This window comes from Phaseolus vulgaris, chromosome 4 (assembly GCF_051622355.1).
Source record: "Phaseolus vulgaris cultivar YP4 chromosome 4, ASM5162235v1, whole genome shotgun sequence".
NCBI classification, from domain to species: Eukaryota; Viridiplantae; Streptophyta; class Magnoliopsida; order Fabales; family Fabaceae; genus Phaseolus; species Phaseolus vulgaris.
In genome coordinates this window covers 8,078,518-8,102,458 of record NC_143501.1, presented here as the reverse complement: position 1 = coordinate 8,102,458, position 23,941 = coordinate 8,078,518, and the positions used below count along the sequence as shown (strand labels likewise).

The window sequence follows — 23,941 nt, the reverse complement described above, 5'->3', positions numbered from 1 at the left end:
ATTGACGTACTGGAACACAAATCATTTGAAATAAGTAATCAGAAGTATTTAACACAATTTTACACCCACAGAATCCCTAAATGAGACGTTCTTCTCCTCCAAATTCCTTCTCAAAAAGGTACATTCATCATCAATCTCTGGACTTTGTTGGTGTGAGTTTGAAACCTAACTTATAAGTATCCTCTATGCATCTTTGAATCGGTGAACCTATTATGCATAAATCAACTTCTACCCTATTATGCATGTTGGAATCAGGTGTGAGGTGGAATCAGGTGAATAATCTATGAGTTCCTAATGTTGTATTTTAAAGTATTGTGTTAAGTTTCTGTTGTTTTAATTTTCTGATTAGGCACATTGTCTAAAATTTTGAATTGGTTCTTTCTGATATAATTTTGGTCACTCCCTGTTGTTGTTGACGATGCTCCTACTTTTGTTGAGGTGGAGATTGAAACTGAGAGTGATGTAGAGCTTCAATTTGATCCTCCTCCTATGGCCAAAAATAATTGTTGTTAGACCACAAGGTATCAAAATAACATTGGAGCCATTAGACAATTGAGTCCAATGCTCCATTGGTTTAAAATGCTTTGTTTAATTTTTATTAGTTTGCACTAGCTCTTAAGGAGTAGTGTGCTTCAATCTTCACAACTTGTTTACGTTTTCTATTTCAATAAATACTGGATTTTCCTTTTTTATGGGTTACGTGATAAACTATGATGGTAGCAACAACATTAAAACTACAGAAGCAATGGATAGCTATTTAAAGTCTACTTTCCAATTTATTTCACTTTCTTACTCTTCTAACATTTCTCTAATCAAAATTCAAATAGTTTTCTTACAATTAGTTTATACAATTATACTATTCATTTCGCTAGCTGCCTCAGCATAGTAATTGCGTTGCTACATAAATAATAGTTTATGCCATTCATTCCAAAAGTTAACTATGACAGATAAAATATAAAATGCAAAGGAGTTACTTTCATTAATCAAATTTCTCATTACAGAAAATCACTAAATAGAAACCAATTTTAGAGACAAAAAATAAATAGAAACCAATTTTAGAGACAAAAAATAATTAGTTATTATAGTGATTAAATTAGAAATTATTCAAGAGACTAAAAAAATTGTTGATTTCTAAATTAATTTTTATTACTGATAAATAATTTCTAAATTAGTATCTAATTAGCTATCAAGATTTTAACTACCAATTATTTATATTCTAAATTTGGTAGTAAAAACATTGATAGCTAATTAGATACCAATGTAGGAATTATTTATCAATAATAGAAACTAATTTAAAAACCAATTTTTTTTTTAATTTCTAAAATAATTTTTAATTTAGTCAATATAGCAACTAATTTTTTTTTATTTCTAAAATTGGTTTCTATTTAATGATTTTCTTGTAGTGAGTGCGTTATTATTTTATTTGAATATTAAAAATCTCACTGTGATGGTCTCTTTCTCACCCTCTAATCTATAAAAACCTATGTAATGGAGCCTAATTTAGCACATTAAGTGCTTATGTAGCCAAGTAAATGCCTCTTAAGCATCCACATGGCAAATCTACCTAAGCAACAAAGTAGATTAACAGAAAGACTAATTTAGTGTTGTACAAATTTTTGAAGGAGTTAGGTAATGATAGTAAGTATTTTCAGGTTTGAAGCAAAAAGTTAATATTTTGAAGGTACCAAAGTGATAACATGTGGGATTTGGCTTGAATGTTTATGGGCAAAAGTGATTCATTGTGGTAAGCTGGACATTTGATGCTTGTATTGGGTTACTTCTGGTAGATTTTACCTTTGTTCTAGGCATGCATAACCATTATCATTATAATTTTGTTTTAGATATGTAACAATTATTTTTTGATAAAACTTGAATTTAAATCTGTCTGTTTTCATATAATCTCGACCTTTTTTTATTCTAAATCTTGTTTATTTGATTTAACTCGACCTAAACCTAGGTTCAATAAAGTGACTTTGGAGTAACTGTTTTGAAACCTAAAATAAAAACTTTTTGTAAAGCTTTTTGCATTGCTTATGAAAGGATGAACAGTTAGAAGGGAAGTTAAGAAATAAGTATATATATACATTCAATTTAGCTTAGATTATTGGATAGGTTACATTTTTAAATCATTTTCAGCTTATACTATACCTCTATACACTACTGTTTCTTTTCTATACAACAATGTCAAGAACTTGACATCTTTCTTTGGTATTTGCATTCATTAATGTACAAGGAAAAGTGTAAGCTTCAAGGATTGCTAGTGTTATGTCTCTTTTTAGGAAGTGCAGCTGATATGTTGAGAAGTCTAATTTGAATAATTGTGAATGTTGGTCTGACTACAGGATCAAGACTTCAGAAGAATGAAAAGTATTGAAAAATGAAATTAACCTTGAACATTATTTTAAAAAACAATGAAGTAGTTTGATCAATTGAGTAGATCTCTTTGATTTCGCATTTCGATTGGGCACAATCAAACATATATGCACTTGTCTGAATGTATTACTCAATAGTATGGATACAAAAAAAAAATACATCATTTGATTTGATTGAATATCCAACTACCTTCAAATGAGCAATTAGATACTTGATGGTTGCACTTTATCAAATGTCACACCATTATCTTCACGAATGAATGTTGGTGTTAAAGGTGAAGATAATGGAATCAAAGTGGAACATCAAGCTATGGTAAGTAGATTTCAACTAAATATTCATATGTAGGTTTGATATTTTGTATACTACCTAAGTATGAATATCCGGATTTAAATTTCTAAAACATTTCTGAATTCCGAAATACAATTCCAGATTTTGTGTTCTAAATTTTGTTTTATAAAAATACTTTTTTGCATTCTGGATAGAATTTTTTTAATGAGATTTTGATTTTCGAAATTTTGTGTTCTAAGTTTTGTTTTCTAAAAATACTTTTTTGCATTCTGGATTTACTTTTTTTAATTAGATTTTGATTTTTCGAATTGTATTTTTTGAATTCCGGAATTTTAAATCCAGAATTGAGGGTAATTTTGAAAATTTTGAAAGGTGATATAGGCTGCAAGTTCAAATTAGTATGGTGTAAGGGTACTTTCAAAAAAATAGGGGTGTAGAAAGAAAATAGCCGAATGGTGGAAGGATCCTATTTTAAATGGAGAATAATACAAGAAATTGCGTTTTAATCTTCAGCATCTCATCATGCTCTGTACAAAGAAAGAATTTCAAATCTATGGTCCTAATGAAATTGCAAGATGCAAGATTACAGTATGGTGCAAATCATGCTCTTAAAATAAATATAAATAAATTGTAATTAATAGATAACTGGCACAAATTCTAACACCAACAGATTCTAAAATCATGATACTAAAAGTTCAATCCTTGGGTCTGCAACCGCGTTACATACACCTCCAATAGTATAGCAAAATAAAAATGCATATAATAAATCTTACTTTGAAACATCTAGTTACATCCTGCATGGGAAACATAGTTTTAGAAGACCAATCTCTACTCTAGCAATTTAGAGACAAGTATCATTCTTCCATGCAAGTCCATGTTCTTTTCGAAGTATTAATCCTCCCAAAAGCTGAACTCATGCAAAGATTATAGTCCTTTTGCCTTCTCAGATAACTTTAGGAAACATGACAATGGACAAGGCATGAACCCTGAATATACATCATGTTAACAACTTATATATAAAGCTATAAGCAAAAGGATAGTGATATATGAGCTCATGGAAGGTCTTTTAATTTACAAGGGCCTCCAAGAAATGCTTAAAAATATTTTATCAACCAGTGCTGCCAGATAAATCGCCAGAAAATGCACTTCCATATGAAACTGATCCTGTTTGAGAAGCACTGCTGGCTCGAGCTTTCTGATACTGTCGTATCCGGAAAGCATCTCGTGGAAGTGGTTGACTTTGGACTGTAGTAGTATCATCATCCTCTTGCCCTAAACATTTTTACCATACCAAATATCAGCAGGAGGGAAACTTTGAAGTAAAAACATAAAGAGAGCTCTAAGAGTACAAGTATATACACATTAAAAAACTAAGGCAATGCAATTTTTAACAACCAGTATTTAGGTATTATTACTTCTTGGTGGTTTAGAGTTTACATCTACTGTGAACAATATACACTGTTAAATCTAGGCACAATAAAATAATGGCCAAAAAGATGGAGGATTATGTGTAAGCTCCTTAAATTTCTGTAAATCTTTCTATATGGTATCAAGAGCTTTGGCTGTCTTTCCCTTTGCTCTATTTTTTTCAATGCAGTCTGTCATCTTCTGTCTTTGTGAAAAAATTATCACGAACCAATGCAAATCCCTTTTGGACACTGCAGTGCCTCCTATTCTCTAGTGCGACTCTTCCAGGGACACATCACACTCTCTTATGACCCTCCAAGTGCTCCTCTTCTACCTCTTGTGAACCCCCCAATCTCGGTTTGGCTTCTTTCACATGCCTCCTTTAAGACCTCTTTTGACTGCAACGTTTACCAATGTCCTTCTGATTTTATGTGAAAAATTAACTGGATCAGCTAATTATACTGCACGGGCATCTGCAGTCCAGCTATGGTTAGGCACACAAGGTCGTGTTCACCATTTCACCAACTAGACAGTGAATGTTCTTGTTGAAGATGAAGACCGGTGGCAGCTAATTGATGCCTTTTTATTCACTGTTCTTTGGTTCTCTGTTCCGTCAACCATCAACTCAACATCAAGTTTTTCCAAAATGTTATGGGGTATGGAATAAAGCCAAGGAGGTCTACACCAACTATGTCAACCGCTTTTACAATATAGTGACCATTATGTTCTTCATCAAACTTGAGAATATGAACATCTCGATGTATCTAGGTAGGCTTCATAGTTTGATTGTTGATCATAAAAATCTGATGCTGAAACATACTGCCAATGTAACCAATTCTTCATGGTACATGTTCTTGTGGATCTTCCTCTAAACCTTGACCTGGTGCGTAACTAGATAAATTACGGCCTTATAGTTCCCACCTATGATATGATTAGTGAAAAAAATTGACTCTCCACATTGCATAGTTTTTGCCAACCCCTTGCCTCTTTTGTTCTTTTGTTATTGTTGAAAACCTAGCAAGGGTCCTGGTGGAAAAGAGTCATCCTCATAGAAATTATTGTAACCACTTTGTCCACATTGAAGTAGGATGTCACACTAAAGTTAGGGAACAATGAAAGACGACTAATGTTGCCCAAGTTGCAAAACCTTCTACGCCAACATTATTAACCACCATTGAGTATCATGATTTCCTCGGGTTATCTTGCCTCACCTATTACTATCTTCATTCAGTTTAGTAATCTCATAGCCTTTTGTCTCTCAATCTTCCTCCCTTGGACCCTAGATACTTATTTCTAGTGCCTCGAACCATATAACCGGTAACTAATCTTTTTCCTCTTAGTTATCTTTTTCCAATTACTTGCCTTTTGTTATTTGCAAAATTACTCTCAAATCCTTCTATGCTACTAGGGCAATGAAATTCTTACCTCCCATTACTTAATCAACTACATGCTCTAATTTGTCCTCCTCGTGCAACATGACTTTGTACCTATTTTGTACCTACAAACATGACCTCAATCCTGTTCATCTTAGTTTCTTCAATTTCACTTATTTTGTTCACGATCTTACTTCAAGATGACTTGTAAAAGAGTTTTCATATTTTTAAATTGTTGCGAAGTCCCACATTGCCAACCTCAAGTCTTGGAGTGCAGCTGAAATATCTGTTGGACAACTTCACTTAAAGCAAATTGATTATAAGATGAAATCTGACATGTTATGAAAGCCTATACCTCACCTTAGTGATAGCCTATTCTGGTGGGTTGCCTAGTTTGGCAAGTATCTGTGGAAGGGAAGTGTTGGAAAATCTCACATTACCTGCCTCAAGTTTTGGAGTAGTGATAGTCTATTCTGGTGTATTAGCAATATACACATTCAGTTTTTCAACTGAATGTTAGCTGTTAGTTTCAGTTTTTCTGTTATGGTTGTGTAACCTCTTTTTAGTCTATAGTTAGACTCTTTCTGTGTACCCTTTGTATGTTAAGAGTGAAATCATATTCAGTTCTTGTTTTTTAAAGTTTTCTCTGTTTTTACATATCTAATTCTGATACGGTATCAGAGCCAATAATTGATCCACAATGGTCAATTCAAGCTCCCTCCCATCCGCCTCCCAATATTTTTCAAATTGTATAGCTGAAAAACTTTATGATTCCAAGCTCACTTGATTTGGCAGACATATGTGTAGTGGAAGTGTTGGGAAGTCCCACATGTTCTATTTCATGTATTAGAGTGTGACTCATATCTTTTGGGCAATTTCACTTAATGTTAAATGGTTTTAAGATGAAATTTTACATAAATTCTTCTGCAGTACAAAGTTATCCTCTAGAACAAGAAGTTCTTGTATTTTATTGTTGTATAGCCTAGACAAACATTATGTGCTTGTGCTTAAACTCACGGGGAGTTAAGTAGATACCTGTAGAGGCTTTTGTTAGAACAAAATCCAATAAACCCCAAGTTTGTTTTGATTAAATGCTTACAATAAAGTGTAAAACATGTCTTTTTAAACCACAAGATCAAAAGCAAAGTACCTTGTGTTTGTATAATTTCATCTAATAAGCGAAAAAGTTGGGCAAATGATCTAGATACGAAGTGTTAAGCATTCATAGTACATATTGAATGTTTTAATGTTTATTTTACATACACAAGCAATATTTGCTTCTTCATACTTTCAAGAGGATCTTGCTTTGAAATGTCAACACCGAGATCTCTTGAAGAACGTGTTTAAAGTTGTTCCACGCCAACAACACCTTCGATGTGTCAAGACGTCCGCTTTGAAAAGACTTCTAGACTCACATGGTCCTTACTTTTCTCCATTTTAGGAAAAAGCTACTTGACTCGGGTCTGGTAAGTGATGTCGTGTATTAAAGTGTTTCTTAAAGAAGAGATGTGCAATTAATTCTATGTAAAGGCATTTAATGCATCTCAAAGCTTAAAATGTGGTCAGGCAATAGTTGAAATTGAAAGAAGAATTGTTGTTTGTCTAACAACGTTCCAAAAGGATATGCAATGACTCTTTTCTTCTTAGCGTTGTATAAAGAAGATCTCTATGAAGAAGAAAGGTTGACGATGAGAATCATCACAACAAGAATGTTAAAGCTCTTGTACTCTTTAACAATCCTCTAGCCTTAGTGTGTGAGCGAGAACACTGTTTGTTTTCATAGCAACCTAAAAGAGTTTAATCATCTTGTATCTGTCTTAGGACGTTACCCTATTTTAGTTACTGACTTGTGATCTTTTAGATCACAACCTTTGTGGAAACAAAATGGTTTAGCCAATAGTGGTTGCGTTCCAAAGAATACTCAGTCTAAGTCAAGTGTGGTAGCGTTCTAAATAATACTATTCTTTAGCTAAAAGTAGGTGCATCCAAATAATACTTGTACCATTGGAGCATTGGTCTGCATTGGTGGAACCTTAATTGTCTATGTTGACCAAGAACTGGACGTAGCCTAGGTTATTAGATGAACCACTATAAAAATCCTTTGTGTAGTCTCTCTCAATCCTTATCTTTTCACATTGCATATTATTACTGCACTAATCTAAGGAGAAATTTCCAATAGTCCTGCTGCATGGCTCAAATACACACAACTCTAAATTAGTAAAATTGCACACATAAATTAAAATGAAAAAACAAGAATATATGTATAAGCATGAGATCCTAAATCGATGATGCACATACTTTCTGATTCCTTCCTTTTCCCATATTGTCTATTACTTCCTGGTTTCAAAGACACGCCACTTGGAACAGGGTGCGACTTGCTTGAACCAGAAAGTTCACTAGTAGCAGGAGCAGAACCTGCTGGCAACTGTGATGGAATCCCTCCTTTCCCAGTTTGCACTTGTGTTGAAATTCCTATTTTTGCACTTTGTCCTGTTGGTAGATCACTCTGCAAACAAATTGATAGCACAATATCCACATTTGGTGTTGGACCTGGAAAATTCAGAAACATTTTTCAACTGCATTCAGATACAAATAATAAAGAAACAGAAGTAGTTGTGGTGGGGTAAGCCCAGAAAAATGGTCAGTATATTTTTTTTTCCTTAACCAAGAACTAAACTTCTACCATTCTGCAATCCATCAAAACTATATTATTTTCTGAACCATTCAGACAAACTAAGAGAATTCAAACAAGATTCGTCAAAACTTATCAAATAAAATCCTCCAGGAAAAATTTCAGTGGCAGTTTCAGTAGATAGCATGTATTGACAATCTAAGAATGAAATGGTCCATGGTTGCAGAAACTCCAGAAATGCATTACTTAAACTCAATAATATTAATATTGTTAGGGAAATAGACACTACAGATGAAAGAAGAAATAAATTAAAGAACCAAAGAAGAAAAAAGGAGCATTAACATAAACTACCTCTCCATATTGGCTAGTCAATAAGTAAAGCTCATCCTAGTTGGCTTTTCACCAAATGTTGACAGATTGCATATAAAATTGCAGAAAATATATAAAGTAAAATGGATAAGAAATCAGTCAAAAAGAAATAGTAACTTACCTTCAACCGCTGGTAGATTTGCCAAAAATGCTACTAAAGCAGGTGGTGTAGCTTTCAGAATTTCATCAAATGCATTTGTTCCGGAACCTGTAACTGGAAATTGGATAAGACAAAGTCATCAGTCCAGGTGTAGTTGTACATATTAACTAGCTACCTTTTTCCATATTCGTCAGTGAGGAAAATGAAATAATATGAATTAAAACAAGAAACAATACTTTGAGGATTTTTCATTTAACTTCACTACATTCTCAGGTCTGTGTGTCCTTTACTTTCAAAAGTGGTTGTTAAGTCATTCAAGTGTAATCTATTTTAGTTTCCAAAGCATCATCGTGTCACACATTCTCCTTGTAATATCCTCATGATTTCCTTCATTCTGATGATGAGGATGTCCATCAAATTCTAGTACATCTCATACCAAATGGTTTGTCACTTTATTGATGATTGCACTCATGACAAGGATTTTCCTCATGAAAGAATCTAAGGTTTTTCTTATATTTCTAAAATTCAACCACATAATACATACACTATTAGGAAAGTTAATTAAAACATTTGTGTTTTGATAATTGGAGAGAATATGTAAACCCTAACATGTCTAAAGTCCATTCTGAAAAATGGTATTGTTGATGAACTCATTTGTGTCGATACACCACAACAAAATGACATTCTTGAAGGTAGTTTTGTAGTGAATAAAGGTCTGTTGTGTAGAAAGTGCGGAATTGTCCTAGAAAGAAGTTTAGTACACAAGATCCTACACCACAACAAAATGACATTCTTGAAGGTAATTTTGTAGTGAATAAAGGTCTTCTGTGTAGAAAGAGCGGAATTGTCCTAGAAAGAAGTTTAGTACACAAGATCCTACAGGGTCAATATTAGAGAATTATGAGGAAACTCATTTACTTTTAGGGAAAATGTCTACTATCTAAAGTCCTATGGGGAGACATGGGTTATTACTACTAGACCTTTCTCATGTCAAGATTATCTTTTATGAAGTGCTTGTCAATATGTTTGTTCCTATCATGTGTTGGATTGTGGGTAGTGGTTATGGTAGACTTGTTATCATAGTACCTTGTTGGAGATCCTACTTGTCGCAGTGGTCGCGGATTGCAGGTAGTCGCGGTGCAGGTTGAAAGTAGACTCTTACGACCCTAAACCCTAAACCCACTACGAGTCGAGTTTATGTAGACTCGCGAGTTTGACAACCTTGCATCTTAGTATAACCAAAATTCATCATATGGTTCTCTGTTTTTCTCACAATTTAGCTTTTCAATGCGAGTCTTGTCAGGTAGAAAAACACACTCATCATACCTACGGTCCTCGAGTTAATAAAACTGGTTCTTCCCCTTTTGACTTGGTTCATTCAGATAGAAGATCCACTTTTGGATATTTTGTTCTTATCAAAGGAAGCTTGATGTCATGGAGAAGCAAGAAGCAAAACATAAGTGCTAGATCCAGTGCAAAAGCAGAATGTCGTGCTATGGCAGCATCAACTTGTGAGCTTATCTAGCTTAGGCAAACACTACAACAACTAAGAATTAGGAACATCCATGAAATGAAACTTATTTGTGACAATTAAGCTACACTTCCCATTGCATCAAACTTGGTCTTCCAAGAAAGAACCAAACAGGGATTGATTGTTACTTTGGGAGAGAAAAGGTGCTCTCTAGAGAAATCACAACTAATTTAGTCAATTATAGTGACCAATTGGCTGACATGTTGTTCACCAAGTCCCTTAGAGGTCCTCACGTTGAGTACATTTGTGACAAGCTACATGCATATGACATATGCTCTAGCTTGGGGGGGGGGGGGGGGGGGGGGGGGGGGGGTAGAATGTAATTAGTCATTAGCTATTACAAATTCCATGAAATTAGGATCATTGATTCCTGATTATTAGGGAAGAACTTATTATATTTGATTCTGTAAATTGGTATAAATACATAGTGTGGTCTGCATTAGACACACAACATTAAGATAACACTTTCTTAGATCTCTAATCATAAATAAATCAGCATGTGCGGGTGGGATTAAAGCCACATCATTCTCGTAAATTTATAAAAGGTTTATTACCAAAAAGTAATCCAATTTTGAATAGGATGAGTTATGTACCAGGAGTATGCTTCGGATCATAGATCACCATCTTTGAAGTATCAGGATAAACAATCTTTGGTGATGTACTTGAAATGTTTGACATAGATGTCTTATCTGCACTAACATTTTAGCATTCACCATATAATACGTAGAAATTAAATGTTTGAATGAATATAATAATATTATCAGTACCTATAACAATCGTTCCGTTAGCCAAAATACACTTCTCCACTCTCTTATTGATATTTTTGGTAAGCCACTGAAGATGTAGAAATGAAAATTGAATTACTGTATAGAACACAAAAACAAAAGAATTCAAGAGAGGCAGGCTAATTCTGGAAAAGAAGTAAAGGAAAATGGTAATGATTAGTGGTTTGATCAAGACTAATACAATCATGATATTAGAATCTTATCTTTTCAATCCATATTACACAAATTGCTACGACTGGGCAAGCCAATGAATTGTAAGTCAATTGTGATTTCACATCACAATACAAATTACAAAATTTAGCTTTTCGTTAAATTTTCTTTAGCCATTTAGAGTAAAAGAAATTGAAAAGTTACCGACATTAAAATATGAAAAGAAATTGAAGGAGTACAACTGAACACTTAATATCTCTATGTTCTAGTTTTATTCATTCCTCTAAAGAAAGCGGTTCAGTTTCACTCACTGATTCTGCACACTGCACTCTAGTTGGCTGATTCATTTCTCTTTTTTCAGTTCTCTAATATAGAAGCTTCACACAATCATTCATACATGATTCAGTTTTGTAACACATAATGAGTTGTTTTTTCAATACCTAATTTAAAATTATCACTACTCATCATCATTTATTTGATAACCTCAAGTTACTTTTCAATTTTTTAATCCTACAATTACCAATTCATGATTTAAAATTTTTACTTGGTGATTCATGATTTGATGTCCTTGATGATCATGCAAATTATGAATATAGGAATTTTTACAGGTTGGTTCAATTTTAAAGGATCAAAGTACTTTAATTAAAATGCCTAGGTCGACCAGTTTCCCTTGGTAGACAATTTGCAACTAGCAAGTAAAACCATAGACCAGTCCTGGTTTCATAATATTGGCATATCCCACATTAACTACCAATATGAACGAAACAATGTATATAAAGGAACAACTATCACCTCATGAGCTACCTATTGGGATTTTCCAATATGGCAGAGAAGCCTGAGATCAGAACACATTAAAAACTCGTATCTCACAGAGAATATTCTCTTTAATTTTATTAAACTCACCAGGCATTTGGACATAAACATCCCATTTCTTATTCAAATGCATTAGTCCAAAATTTGCATTTGTATCTCGATACTTATAAACTTCCTCCAGGTCATTCCCGCCAGTTAACAAATTAAGAGCATTGTTTCAGACAATGCCACAGTATATGGTGGGCCTAGGTATTGTATACCCTTAAAGCTTAAAAGGTGTTTGAGTGATGAGCTATATTAGATATAAAACAATTTGAGTATTCACCTAACATCTTAAGCTTATTAGAGGGTTAGTGCATGACCACAAGCTTATTTATCTCAAAAAATATACAATTGAGTTGTACCTCTTGCCGAGCTAAATGATCAAGATCATTAGAAGAACACGGCCACAGATCCATGAAACTGTACCGTGATACAATGTCTTGCAGAGAACTCTCTAATGATGTTCCATCTTCAGCTCCAGAAAGTGCTTCTTTCCTTCTTTGCTCAACCTATATAGTTTGACAAGGATAAATCATAAATTACAAGATGATTACAGCCCTTCCATGTTTGGTCCATTCAACAGTCATAAGCAACTACAAGTGTACACTCATTAGAATTTTTTTAAAAAAGGTACATATCATGGACATGATTTTAATAGCATTTTCTTGCCACCCTCGAGAACTTATTTCTAGATGTGTTATAGAACCAAAGTCTATGTTGTTACAATGGCAAAGAAGTTTTGTTAGACACAGTTATAGAGCATTGATTTGGAAAACAAAAAGAAAATAACACCAACTTTTATTCTTTGAAACGATCTTCGCTCCTTTACTCAAGCAGTCCCGATGTGGCACCTAACAGTGGGATGTTAGACCAAATGCCTATTCGGTTAATGTTAGCTAATTGTCAATCCATGAACATGACACACTGAAGAAACAACTAGTGATGGCAAAGAGAATACTGTATAATAACATATTTGAAGAAACCTTCAGCATGCTAGCAAGATCCCCGTAAGTTTGCTCAAACTGGGTGAACTTTTTCCAGACCTACACTGACAATAATTACATACAAATTAGAAACTAGTAAACAACAATCTCTAGAATTATCCTACTGAATGAGTACAGAAACTATAAGCAAAATTAACATAGAATTAAACAAGTTGAATAATATGGGAAATTATGCATTTCAATCTAAAAATGTACTACAATATTCATTGGTTTTCTACTTAGCCTCTCTTAGGGTTTTGGCTCATAGATTTCGTTTGAATCTTATAAATATAAGCTAACATTGAATATTAGGATTAATTGATTGATTCTATATTTATATGTTGGAGATCCTACATCCACAAAAGATATGGTCAAATTATAATATATAAGTAGGGGCAAATATCACCTTATTAAGCAGGTTTTGTAAGGTTGAATTAGACTCAAAATTTACTTTCTTGTAATTATGTTTTCTCCCTAATAAATTCAGTAGCGATATTATGTCACGAAATACATCCTATGATCTATTGTTCTCTCTCTCTCTCTCTCTCTCTCTCTCTCTCTCTCTCTCTCTCTCTCTCTCTCTCTCTCTCTCTCTCTCTCTCTCTCTCTCTCTCTCTCTCTCTCTCTCTGCTCTCTCTCTCTCTCTCTCTCATCTCTCTCTCTCTCTCTCTCTCCGTCTCTCTCTCTCTCTCTCTCTCTCTCTCTCTCTCTCTCTCTCTCTCTCTCTCTCTCTCTCTCTCTCTCTCTCTCCTCTCTCTCTCTCTCCTCTCTCTCTCTCTCTCTCTCTCTCTCTCTCTCTCTCTCTCTCTCTCTCTCTCTCTCTCTCTCTTGTTCCGACATTAATATTCTCATCGCCATCGTCATTGGTCTTTTTTTACCAGAAAACACATCATCGGCATCATCTCCTGAGGACCAGCCTAGTGCCACCAATCCAACAACCACCAAAGGCCACATGTGCCCGTACATGCTACTTCTCTCTTTGTTTCTCTCTCTCTCTCTTAACATGGTATCCTATCCATCCAATGTTCATCAAAAACTAAATAAATATATTCTTCCCTAAAGATCTAAAATCTAGTATCACGTACCTGATTTAAGCAGAAATATAACCCTTCAAGTTAATTTATTAAATTTCTACTAAGGTTCCAAGAAAGAAAAAATCAAAGAGTAAAACAATAAGAAGCAAGGCCTACCTCAAGTGATTCTTCAGGTGGAAGTGAACTTAATGCCCTCTCAAATAAAGCTCGTATATTTTGGTCATCATTCATTCGTATCAAGAAATCAGCATATCTGATATATCATGAAAATAACCAATATCCTTTTTGGCATGAATGAAATTATAATTAATCAAAATGAGGATGTCACACCTAAGATACAATTTAGACGGCTAAACTGGAGGAAGGCATTAGAGTTATTTGTGTCACAAAGTACCTAATGAACTTACGCAAGATTTATAGTACTGTTCTACATGATAATAAAAAGTGGACTTTAAAGAAATAAGATGAGAGTAGCAAAATGAGAATATTGAGAAATGCATGGCCACACAAAAAAGTACAAGATACAAAATAATTATACACAGGATTGGTCTACCACTAATGAGGAAAAATAACATAAAATCAAGATGGATGGTTTGGACGCATGAGAGGAAAGACACAGGGATTTAGTTTTAACCAACTGAAGAAATTGAAGAATCACACATTTACATTTTCAAACCTACCACTGTTTTAAATTCCTTTTACATTTCACTATCTATCACATTTATTCAATCTACATGCCAAAAACAATCTACTTACAGTTTTATCTCTTTTATCTCCTCTTCATTATTCTTATCTTTTATTTATATCTTTATATTTATCTTTTACCTTTATTATATTTGTTGGAGATCACACATCGACTAGAGATTAGAGCCTTTCATAGTATATAAGTAGGTGCAAACCTCACTCCCATGAACCGGTTTTTATGGGGTTGAGTTAGGCTTAAAGTTCACTTTATAATAATATTCTATCTCGTTATCTTTTATCTCTCAATTTTATCTTTTACTTTTATCTTCTATCTCCGTCTTTTACAGATTCTTTTATTTTTATCTCTTATTGTTTATTTTATCCTTTTATCATTTATAGTTTATTCTATCTGTATTTCTATATTTATCTCTTGTGGTTTATTTTATCTTTCTATCTTTTATGGTTTATTTTATCTTCACTTTTACTTTAATCCATTATCTTTTATTATTACTTTATCTCTTTATCTTTTAGTATTTGTTTTAATTTTAATTGAAACAAAACACAAATATTTATATTTCAAACTTAAATTAATACCCAAACAATCTTTACATAAGTATTGTGTTGTCCTCTAGAATCCGATAGCTCGACTATAAAATTCATTTCAGTACTTATATTCATGTTCTCAGGTGATGAAGATTGCTGAGAAAGAAAAGTAATGAATAAGCCAGAAACCGTTTCACAATGAGACACCAAAGCTAGTTTTATAGAAATATTGAATGAATCAGAGACAAATATAAGATATTCAATTTCCTTTTATAACTAATATCAAATCAGTCTGCACTAAATACACAATAACACACTCTAACATTGCAAAAGCAATTATCTGTGTATGGACCCCACAAACCAAATCTAAGCAACTAGACCCTAATAGTGTGTTTTCAAAGGGAATTTCACAATTTAAAAAAAATATATATTGAATTTGAACAATTCTCAATTCAAATTGTTGCATTTTTTAAATGTTGTTTGTAAATAGCAAACTATTAGACTAAAGGATACCAAACTCGAGAGTCTGTGTAAACTCATGGAAGCTCTATAAACTCGTAAGAATTTACTTCACATAAAAAAATATTCAATAATGTAGTAGTTAAAACAAATAAGTCTACTATACTAAAATTGTTTGTTATTTAGATGTTGATGGGGCAAGATCTCCTTTTAATAGAAGATTCACTTTTGGATATTATGTCTCCACTGATAATTACTTGGTCTTTTGGAAGAGCAAGAAACTAAATGTTGTAGCGAGATCTAGTGTAGAAGCAGAATATAGAACAGTGGCCTCGGTTACTTGTGAACTTATTTTGCTTAAATAGCTACTTAAAGAGTTGCAATTGGAGTGGTCACTCAAATGACACATATGTGACAATCAACCTGCTCTTCATAATAGCTCTAATCATGTCCTTTATGAAAGAACAAAACATATTGAGATTGATTGTCATTTTTATTTGAGAAAATATTGTATTTGTCGACATCAAGACTGAGTTTGTTAATTCAAATGATCAATTAGCAGATATTTTTACTAAATCCTTACGAAGACCTAGAATTGATTATATTTGTAATAAGCTTGGTACGTACTATTTATATGCACCAAGGGGAGTGTTAAATGTTATTGTCAATGTAATGGGCTTTACCCATATTTTTTGTACAAATAATCTCTATATAAACATAACCCTATGTGTTTATTATGCACAAGGGGAATTAATCCTATAACTAGTTTTCTTCTATTTACACAGTTACAACCCATGTCCCCACAAGACTTCATGTAACGAACTTTTTCACCAAAACCCTAAACCCTAAATCCCTAACTCGTGCATGGGACTTATATATAATAGTGGCCCGATAGTGGGTGACCTAATAAGCCCAACAAACACTCGATAAGATAGGCTCGAAATAACTTTGATATCATATTAAGAAGTGGATTTTAAGCATAACTCAACCTTATAAAACCGGCTTGTAAGGTGAGGTTTGCACTCACTTATATACTATGAAATTCATATTAAAATAAAATAAAATAAAAGAATAGGATAAATCCCTTCGAGTACACTTGCTAATAAACTTCATTGCAGTGTGTCAATCTCCACAAACACGCAAGTTCTTCATCACTCTAATAGGTCGCTCCTAAGGAAAGTAATAAGTCCAAACGCAATGGCCAACCTTTCACTATAATACCTTATAGTTTGACTCTTCTCATCTCCATCCACTACTTCCAACACAAAAGACGTGTCTGCAACATACCCAGCTTTCGCCAGTTTCTCTCCCGGCTCCTCCAACTTCTCATATATTTCCTTGGTCTTCCCATCAGACCTATCCCCAGCAGCAAATGTATAAATCCTATTAAGAAGTGAACTTTAAGTCTAACTCAACTTTATAAAATCGGTTTATAAGGTGATGTTTTCACCCACTTAACGTGTTATGAAATGTCCTAATTTTTTAGTTGATGTAGGATCTCCAACAATTACAAAAAAAATGGTGAGAATGTAGTTGTGTAATTCTGATCAATAAAATAATTATGTATTTCCTTCCCTAGTTCAAGGTTTTGTTTGGCTAAGACAACTCAAAATTATTAAATTTTAATTTTCTTGTTTGGATACACTATTTCTACCACCGAACAAATATTTATTTCAATATTAAACAATATTTAATAATTCAAAAATATCAATTAGTGATATTTTTAAGACAAATTATCCCATTGAGATAGGGTAAACTCATACAACGATAGAGTCATCATCAACTCAAAGTTTCACTATTATACAATAATGCATTGAACGTGCTTACTATCACTATTCTATCCACATCTTATGCTAATCCCTACCTAGGAGACTTTAAGAAATAGAATCTTTAATTGAAGCTAACTTTCGGCCAATGTTTGCCAAAAAAATTTGGTTGACGTAAACAAGGTTTTTTCATGACTGGTATTAGCATACACCATTTTTAGCCAATGTGTATCACAATTATATTGCCTCACTCAAGTCAAGTAATTTTTTCAATCTTGTAGGTTAAGACTAGATTTTTGACCGACATCAGCTGAAAAGTCTCCAACTGACATTGGCCAAAAACAATTCTATTGAAAGTTACATGAAAGTTTCTTCATCCAGTGTAAAATAAAAATCTTAACTGACTTTGAACAAAAAATAACACTAATGACCTTGATTGTGAAACCCCTGCAAATATCAAGAACAAAAATAACCCTAATAGACGACAACAAATAAAAAATCATGGATGAAATCAATTGAAAACAAAACTACAAATTGGCCAAGAAAATCCTGACTAACATTGATCAAGAATTAGGACCTAGCTTAAATCAAGAAATAAATTAATCCTAACAGTGTCAACTCAAAAGTAAGCCTTATCAACATTGTAAGAAAAACCTTGACTAAAACCAGTCAAGAAAAAATCCCACCAACATCAATTAAAAACCTTGACTAACATAGGTTAAACATTGGTCAGGAAAAATCAAACTACCGTTTAACGAGAAGTAACATCGACCTACGTTTGCTAAAAAATAACTTTGGTCAACATCGATTGAAAAAGAACCCTTACTGACTTCAACAAAAACTAACCCCAAAACAATGATAACCGAAAAATAACATGATCAACTTTGTATTGAATGAAATTGTGTCAACATCACATAAAAAATGATGTTAAGACAATGAACCCCCGACCAAAGTCAAATGAATGACATCCAGGTCAAGGTAGAATTAACAACATCCTAAACGAGATCAAACTGAGGAGCTGCAAACACGAACATTCCACACGATACAAACACTATGACACTTGCAATCTTCAAAATGCAAGAGACATCAACACAAATATATATATATTGAATATTGTTTTGAATTGTTTAAATTGAAAATCAACATTTATATATTGAAAATCATTTAAAAAAACCTAGTCAAATAGAACAATTTGAACACATTGTTGCCTAAAACCAAAAGAAGTTCCATTTGTCCAGAAGTCAATGAACAACCAACCACTTGGTTTGCAAGCAATGGAAGTCCTCTCAAGAATGAAAAATGAAGAAACCTACAAGAACGATGGAAGTCAAGAACTGAGAAGAGTTGAGAGAAGTTGCAAGCAATGAATGACCCGAAAAACCACACTAGACAGAAAGAATTAGGCAAAATACTAGTGAGTACTAACCTTGACTGATTCTTATCCTAGCTCCACTAATTTCAAAACCATCAATGTTGAACTTCAACCTAGTCCTAAAATTCAATTAGTAATAGATTTAGTACCAAAATCAGGAGCAAAGCCTGAATTTGAATCCAATATTTCACCTAGTACATTAATTGAAGATGAATCCAATGCTATAGAGATAAAGAATTGTGACTCTACTCAAGAAAGAAAAAACCCAAAAATACGCAGAAAACTACACTCTTCAAAAGCAAAACCAAGGTTTTGACAAATATTAAGAACTTAATAAATATTCACAATACACCCTTTCTTGGCTCCTTCAAATTTTATAATATGATATTTCAAACTTTAATGACTTGGAGATACCTATTTTCCTTGAGGAAAGGGGTTAGGTCATGAATCCAACAAGCAATTGGAAATCATTTCCGTTTTGAAAGGTCGCCGAAGGGCTTTTCTCATCACCTCGGACATTAGCACTCAGTAGTGGTAGACTTTAAGTCACAAAGACATTACCTCTCAAGGACTTGAGTATAATAACGAGTGACTTGGTCTCAACTCAAATACTAAGTGTTTCTGCACACGCATATTGAAAATACTATTTGTTTGTGGCATAAAAAGGATAAAGTATCAAGCAAATATAGGTGTGCATCCACATAACAAGGAAGCATAAGAGTTATAAGAATTAGGAGGTAGAACTCACTCGAGAATATAAACAGGCTCATGCATAAAGCGTTTTAGTCCTGCTTCAAAAACATTATGAGCCATCTGCATGGATAATCCGATAAAGAAATTATACTTATTATTACTTATCAAAACAGAGAAGGAAATATTGAATTTCTCCATTCCTTTTCAATGATACAGACCCTGATTTATGGACAAAATTAGTCTCCAAGAAGAAACCAAATCTGCCACAATCAGGGAGAAAAATCAGGAAGCAATAAATAGCCTATTACCAATGATCTTATCATAATTCAAATTTTATTAAATCTCATCCTGGACAGATGTATTGCAAAATCAATTCAAGGCATAATTAGGAAACAATTGATATAAAATTAATGACAAACTTGCAAGAGTATTTATAAAGTATTGAGCCATTTTATTAGCTAGAAGTAAAAACTTTAAAATATAGGACTCAAAAGATATTTACGTTATTTTGTTAAATCTCAATGGATCGAATGGGCAAGAAAGGCAACTCTTGGCCATTTTCCTTATTGTAAGATAATTACTTCATTTTGAGAGCCAATCACACTAACAACAAAAGGCATTTTGTTATCTAAGTATACCTACAAACGCTTGCACTTCCATATATGTAGATCAACATATTCAACCATTCCAAACACAAAATACATTTCAAGGTATACATCTAGCAGAATCATTAGTATCAAACAAGATTGTATGTTAATAAATAATTGTACTACCTGTCTAAAATACATTTGTCAACAAAAATAAAAAGGGAATAGTATGAACCTTTGGATCCTTGTCAAGACAAAATGCCATTGTAGCGTAAGCAACATAAACATGATAAGTACAGCTTGGGGATTTTCGAGCATCCAGAAAGTACTTCCTAGCAGCTTCAACACCTTCAGTTCTTCTAAGAAAACGTATGAACTGTAGAATGAAAAAGATGTCACCTTTTTTTGCAAGAAAATTTATCAAAAAAGCATTAAAATCTGTACAAATCCCTTAACATTGTCAACTAAGGAAGCTAAAGCGGAGAGAAAAATAAAAATTTATGTTTTCTACAGACGTGATTTCCATGGATGAATGTCTATTCAGGATAAAATACAATAGAAAAAAATATATAAGCAACTGTAAACTTTCAAAGAATCAGACCAAGAATTTGAACAAGCAAAGCATTTAAATTCCTGACAATGTCATGCAGCCGTACTTTATGACTTGTTCAATGATTTTCAAAACATAATATCAGAAGACAAATTGATTAACATATATCCATGTACGAAGTATCCAACACTACTATTGAGCACTAAAAGCATAAGATGTACTTGAATATGAGCAAGTGTGGTTGCATTGACACCATCTCCCAAAAGGCTTTCATATATTTTCTTTGCAGCCTGACATAAAACAAAAAAACAAGGAAATAATTTAGTTAAAGATTTAAAAGCCAAGAAAAATAATAAACAAATAAATTTTACATCAACAAGAACAATACGAAGAATTAAACTATGTACAATGTGACTCAATCTTTGCAATGATTCATAACCTCCAATAATACTCAATGACATTAATCACTGTACGTTTTGCAACACACATACAATACCTGAATTGCGCCACGAGACTCCTCTAGCTCTGCATAAGCATATCGCAGCATTTCTGAATCTGTTCACAAATAAAATGATTGAGCAAAGATATGCAAGAAAAAAATACCATTAAAGTCTAAAGTAAGGCATGTTATTGCATAGTTAAGAGTTACATACTACCCAAAAGAAACATATAAGCCTTAATTAAGATAAAGTTTGCACCAGATATCAAGATAACTCAACACAAGAAATGTTCAGAATCCAAGGATAAGTATCAGGAAATAAATAAAAAAATCTGAATTTCATTGGTAAACATGGAATTTCACACTATAGATGACAAATTTCTTTATTGTGAGTGTATCATATCATGACTTAACTATTTTCCGACAGAAGAAAATCAAAAGAATGTTCCGAACACAAAATATAATATACATTCACTTACAAGTTACAATAACTGAAAATTCAGCAGAGCTAGCGAAAGAAAACACTACAAACCAGGGAGAGCCTTCAGAGCCCTTTGAAATACTTTGATTGCAGCATCTATGGAACCACCTTTTGCATGCCATGTAGCATAGTCATACCATATATCAGGATAATGGTACATATACATCAGACACTGAATAAAATAGCAATAGTAAGATATTTCATAAACAATAGAACAAATAAATGCAGCAAGGTATTCCATATTAGCTTCTCCAAAATCTTACTTTTAACTCATGCATATGCTAATTTTAAGAAATGGAAAAATTAATTTCATTTTTCCTTCTTGTTTTTCTCTCTATAAGTGTTTGTGAAAAAAGTTCCCTCAAATAGGCCGGGATGAACTTACTACATATGAATTTAATAAAAAGATATTGATGTCTCTTGACAGGACAATCCTTAATGGTTTGCTTCACTAATCCAGCAAATATTTTAGTATGGCAAACAAGCCAATACTATTTAAAATTGTTAGAATAGGCTTGGAAAAGGATTTATTGAAAAGCTATTTTGAGTTGTACCTAGGGTTCTAGAGGTTCCTCTCCTTGTTTACTACTCTTTTCTCGCTTCATTGTATCTCATGAGTCAAAAGTTTCTATATACATATGAGAACCTAACAGAGACTTTAGGCAACCTCTCCAAAATATATTTTCTCTCTTTCTATATTTCTCAAGTTGGTATCAGAGAGTGGTTTATCCTGCTCTACTTGTCCTTGTCTTGTTCGGTGAAGAAAACATTGACCGGCAACCGTCCACCACATTCGTTGTTTGCTTTGGTGACGACTGAATCTGGAGTCTCTCTCTGAACAATGGCCAACCCCACTGATCCTAAAGGCAGAAACTACTTTGGAACTAATTCATTTGTTTCTTGTTCTGCATAATCGCTTTTACATAATCGCTAGGGTCAACCTCACTTGTCAGATGTGTTTACTATATGTTGATGACATAGATATAAAAAAAATGATGCTTCTAGAATCTCTTAGCTAAAAGAACTTGTGTGGGTAAAACAGTTCCTCCAAGAACTAATATTTTGTGAGATTCTGCAAATGATGTATTGGGATAATCAAGCAGCTTTCCACATTGCTTCCAATCCTGTGTTGCATGAGAGGACCAAACACTAAGAAATTGACTATCATTTTACTCAAGAAAAGTTGTGCTTCAAGGAAATTTATCATAACTTTGTCAAATCCTTGAGACGACCTTGGATTGAATTTATTCGTTCCAAGTTTGGAACCTTCAATCTCCATGTTCTACCTTGAGCAGGATTGTCAAAATAGGCTAAGAATAGCCTTAGAATAGGCTTACTAAGAAGTTGTTTTGAATTGTATTTATCCCTAACTAAGGTCCTAGAGGTGTCTTGTTTTCTACTCTTTTCTCATATTCATTGAATCTTAGATTAATCTACAATTTCTATATAAATATGATAACCTAAGAGAGACTTTGTACAAGCTCTCGAATAAATTTTCTCTTATTTTTTATCAAGTAAAACTAACTACGTTATTCTGCACAAAAAAGTAAAATTATAATATTAAAGGTGTTGCATAATCAGGAGAATTATTCCGTAATTAATACTGGTTGTGGTAACATCCACCTTCAACCTTCCTTTCCTTTAAAAAATGTGTTTCACGTTCCTAAACTATCTAATAACCTCTTATCTATTCATAAGATTACCTAAGATTTAAATCGTGCAGTGGTATTTTTTCATTCCCATTGTGTTTTCCAAGATCTTACCAAGGGGAGGACAATTGGAATTGCTAAAGAGCAGAGTGGGTTATATTACTTACAGTAGGAAGAAAATAAAAAGTGTGTTAGACTGCAGGCACACACTTCTAATCTTCAACAAGGCCCTAAATCTTGGACATCCTCTCAAATATGACTTCAACACAGACGTCTTGGTCATCCTCCTTTTATCACCCTAAAGTCCTTATTTCCTATTTTATTTACAAAATTATCGGTTGAGTCTTTTCATCGTGATGTTTGTTAGTTTGCTAAACACCATAGAACAACTTTTCTTCTGAATAATAATAGAAGTTCTAAACCTTTCGATCTTATTCATTATGTGTAGGGACCTTCACCTATCGTAATATCTCGGGTGCAAAATAGTTTGTTTCATTTATTGATGACTGTACTCGGGTTACCTGGATGTTCATCATGAAAGATAAGTATGAAGTTTTTCACTTGTTTGTAAATTTTTATTGAAGGGTTCAAACACAATTTGAAAGTCCAATTAAGAGATTGCGTTCAGATAATGGAAGAGAATATGTGAACCAAAACCTTTTCAAGTTCCTTAAGGAAAATGGAGTTGTTCATGAATTAACTTGTGTGGACACTCCTCAACAAAATGGGGTTGCTGAAAGGAAAAATCGTCATCTCCATGAGGTTACTAGAGCTTTACTCTTCCAAACGTTTGTTCCTAGATCTTATCGGGGAAGCAGTCCTAACTGCCACTTATTTG

The 23,941-nt window shown here is 33.2% G+C and overlaps 1 protein-coding gene across 6 annotated transcripts in view; it reads right to left on the bottom strand.

Moving 5' to 3' along the window:
• Nucleotides 1-3,269: 3,269 nt before the first annotated feature.
• The window catches only part of CSTF77 (Tetratricopeptide repeat (TPR)-like superfamily protein), a 37,769-nt gene continuing 17,097 nt past the window's right edge, over nt 3,270-23,941 (bottom strand). For 2 of the 6 annotated variants that reach the window (XM_068645954.2, XM_090301229.1), the window contains exons 11-23: nt 21,506-21,626; nt 21,031-21,089; nt 20,756-20,824; nt 20,220-20,360; nt 19,453-19,517; nt 14,037-14,133; nt 12,847-12,906; nt 12,226-12,372; nt 10,841-10,907; nt 10,667-10,762; nt 8,564-8,656; nt 7,740-7,991; nt 3,270-3,933 (exon numbers count right to left, since the gene is read on the bottom strand). In XM_068645954.2, coding sequence (XP_068502055.1) covers nt 3,770-3,933; nt 7,740-7,991; nt 8,564-8,656; nt 10,667-10,762; nt 10,841-10,907; nt 12,226-12,372; nt 12,847-12,906; nt 14,037-14,133; nt 19,453-19,517; nt 20,220-20,360; nt 20,756-20,824; nt 21,031-21,089; nt 21,506-21,626 — 1,431 coding nt within the window. In that variant the 3' untranslated portion in view covers nt 3,270-3,769. Of the gene's footprint in view, nt 3,934-7,739; nt 7,992-8,563; nt 8,657-10,666; nt 10,763-10,840; nt 10,908-12,225; nt 12,373-12,846; nt 12,912-14,036; nt 14,134-17,091; nt 19,326-19,452; nt 19,518-19,615; nt 19,658-20,219; nt 20,361-20,755; nt 20,825-21,030; nt 21,090-21,505; nt 21,627-23,941 lie in introns of those variants that run through there. The other 4 variants (XR_016520379.1, XR_016520378.1, XR_016520377.1 and 1 more) reach the window with 4 other exon arrangements.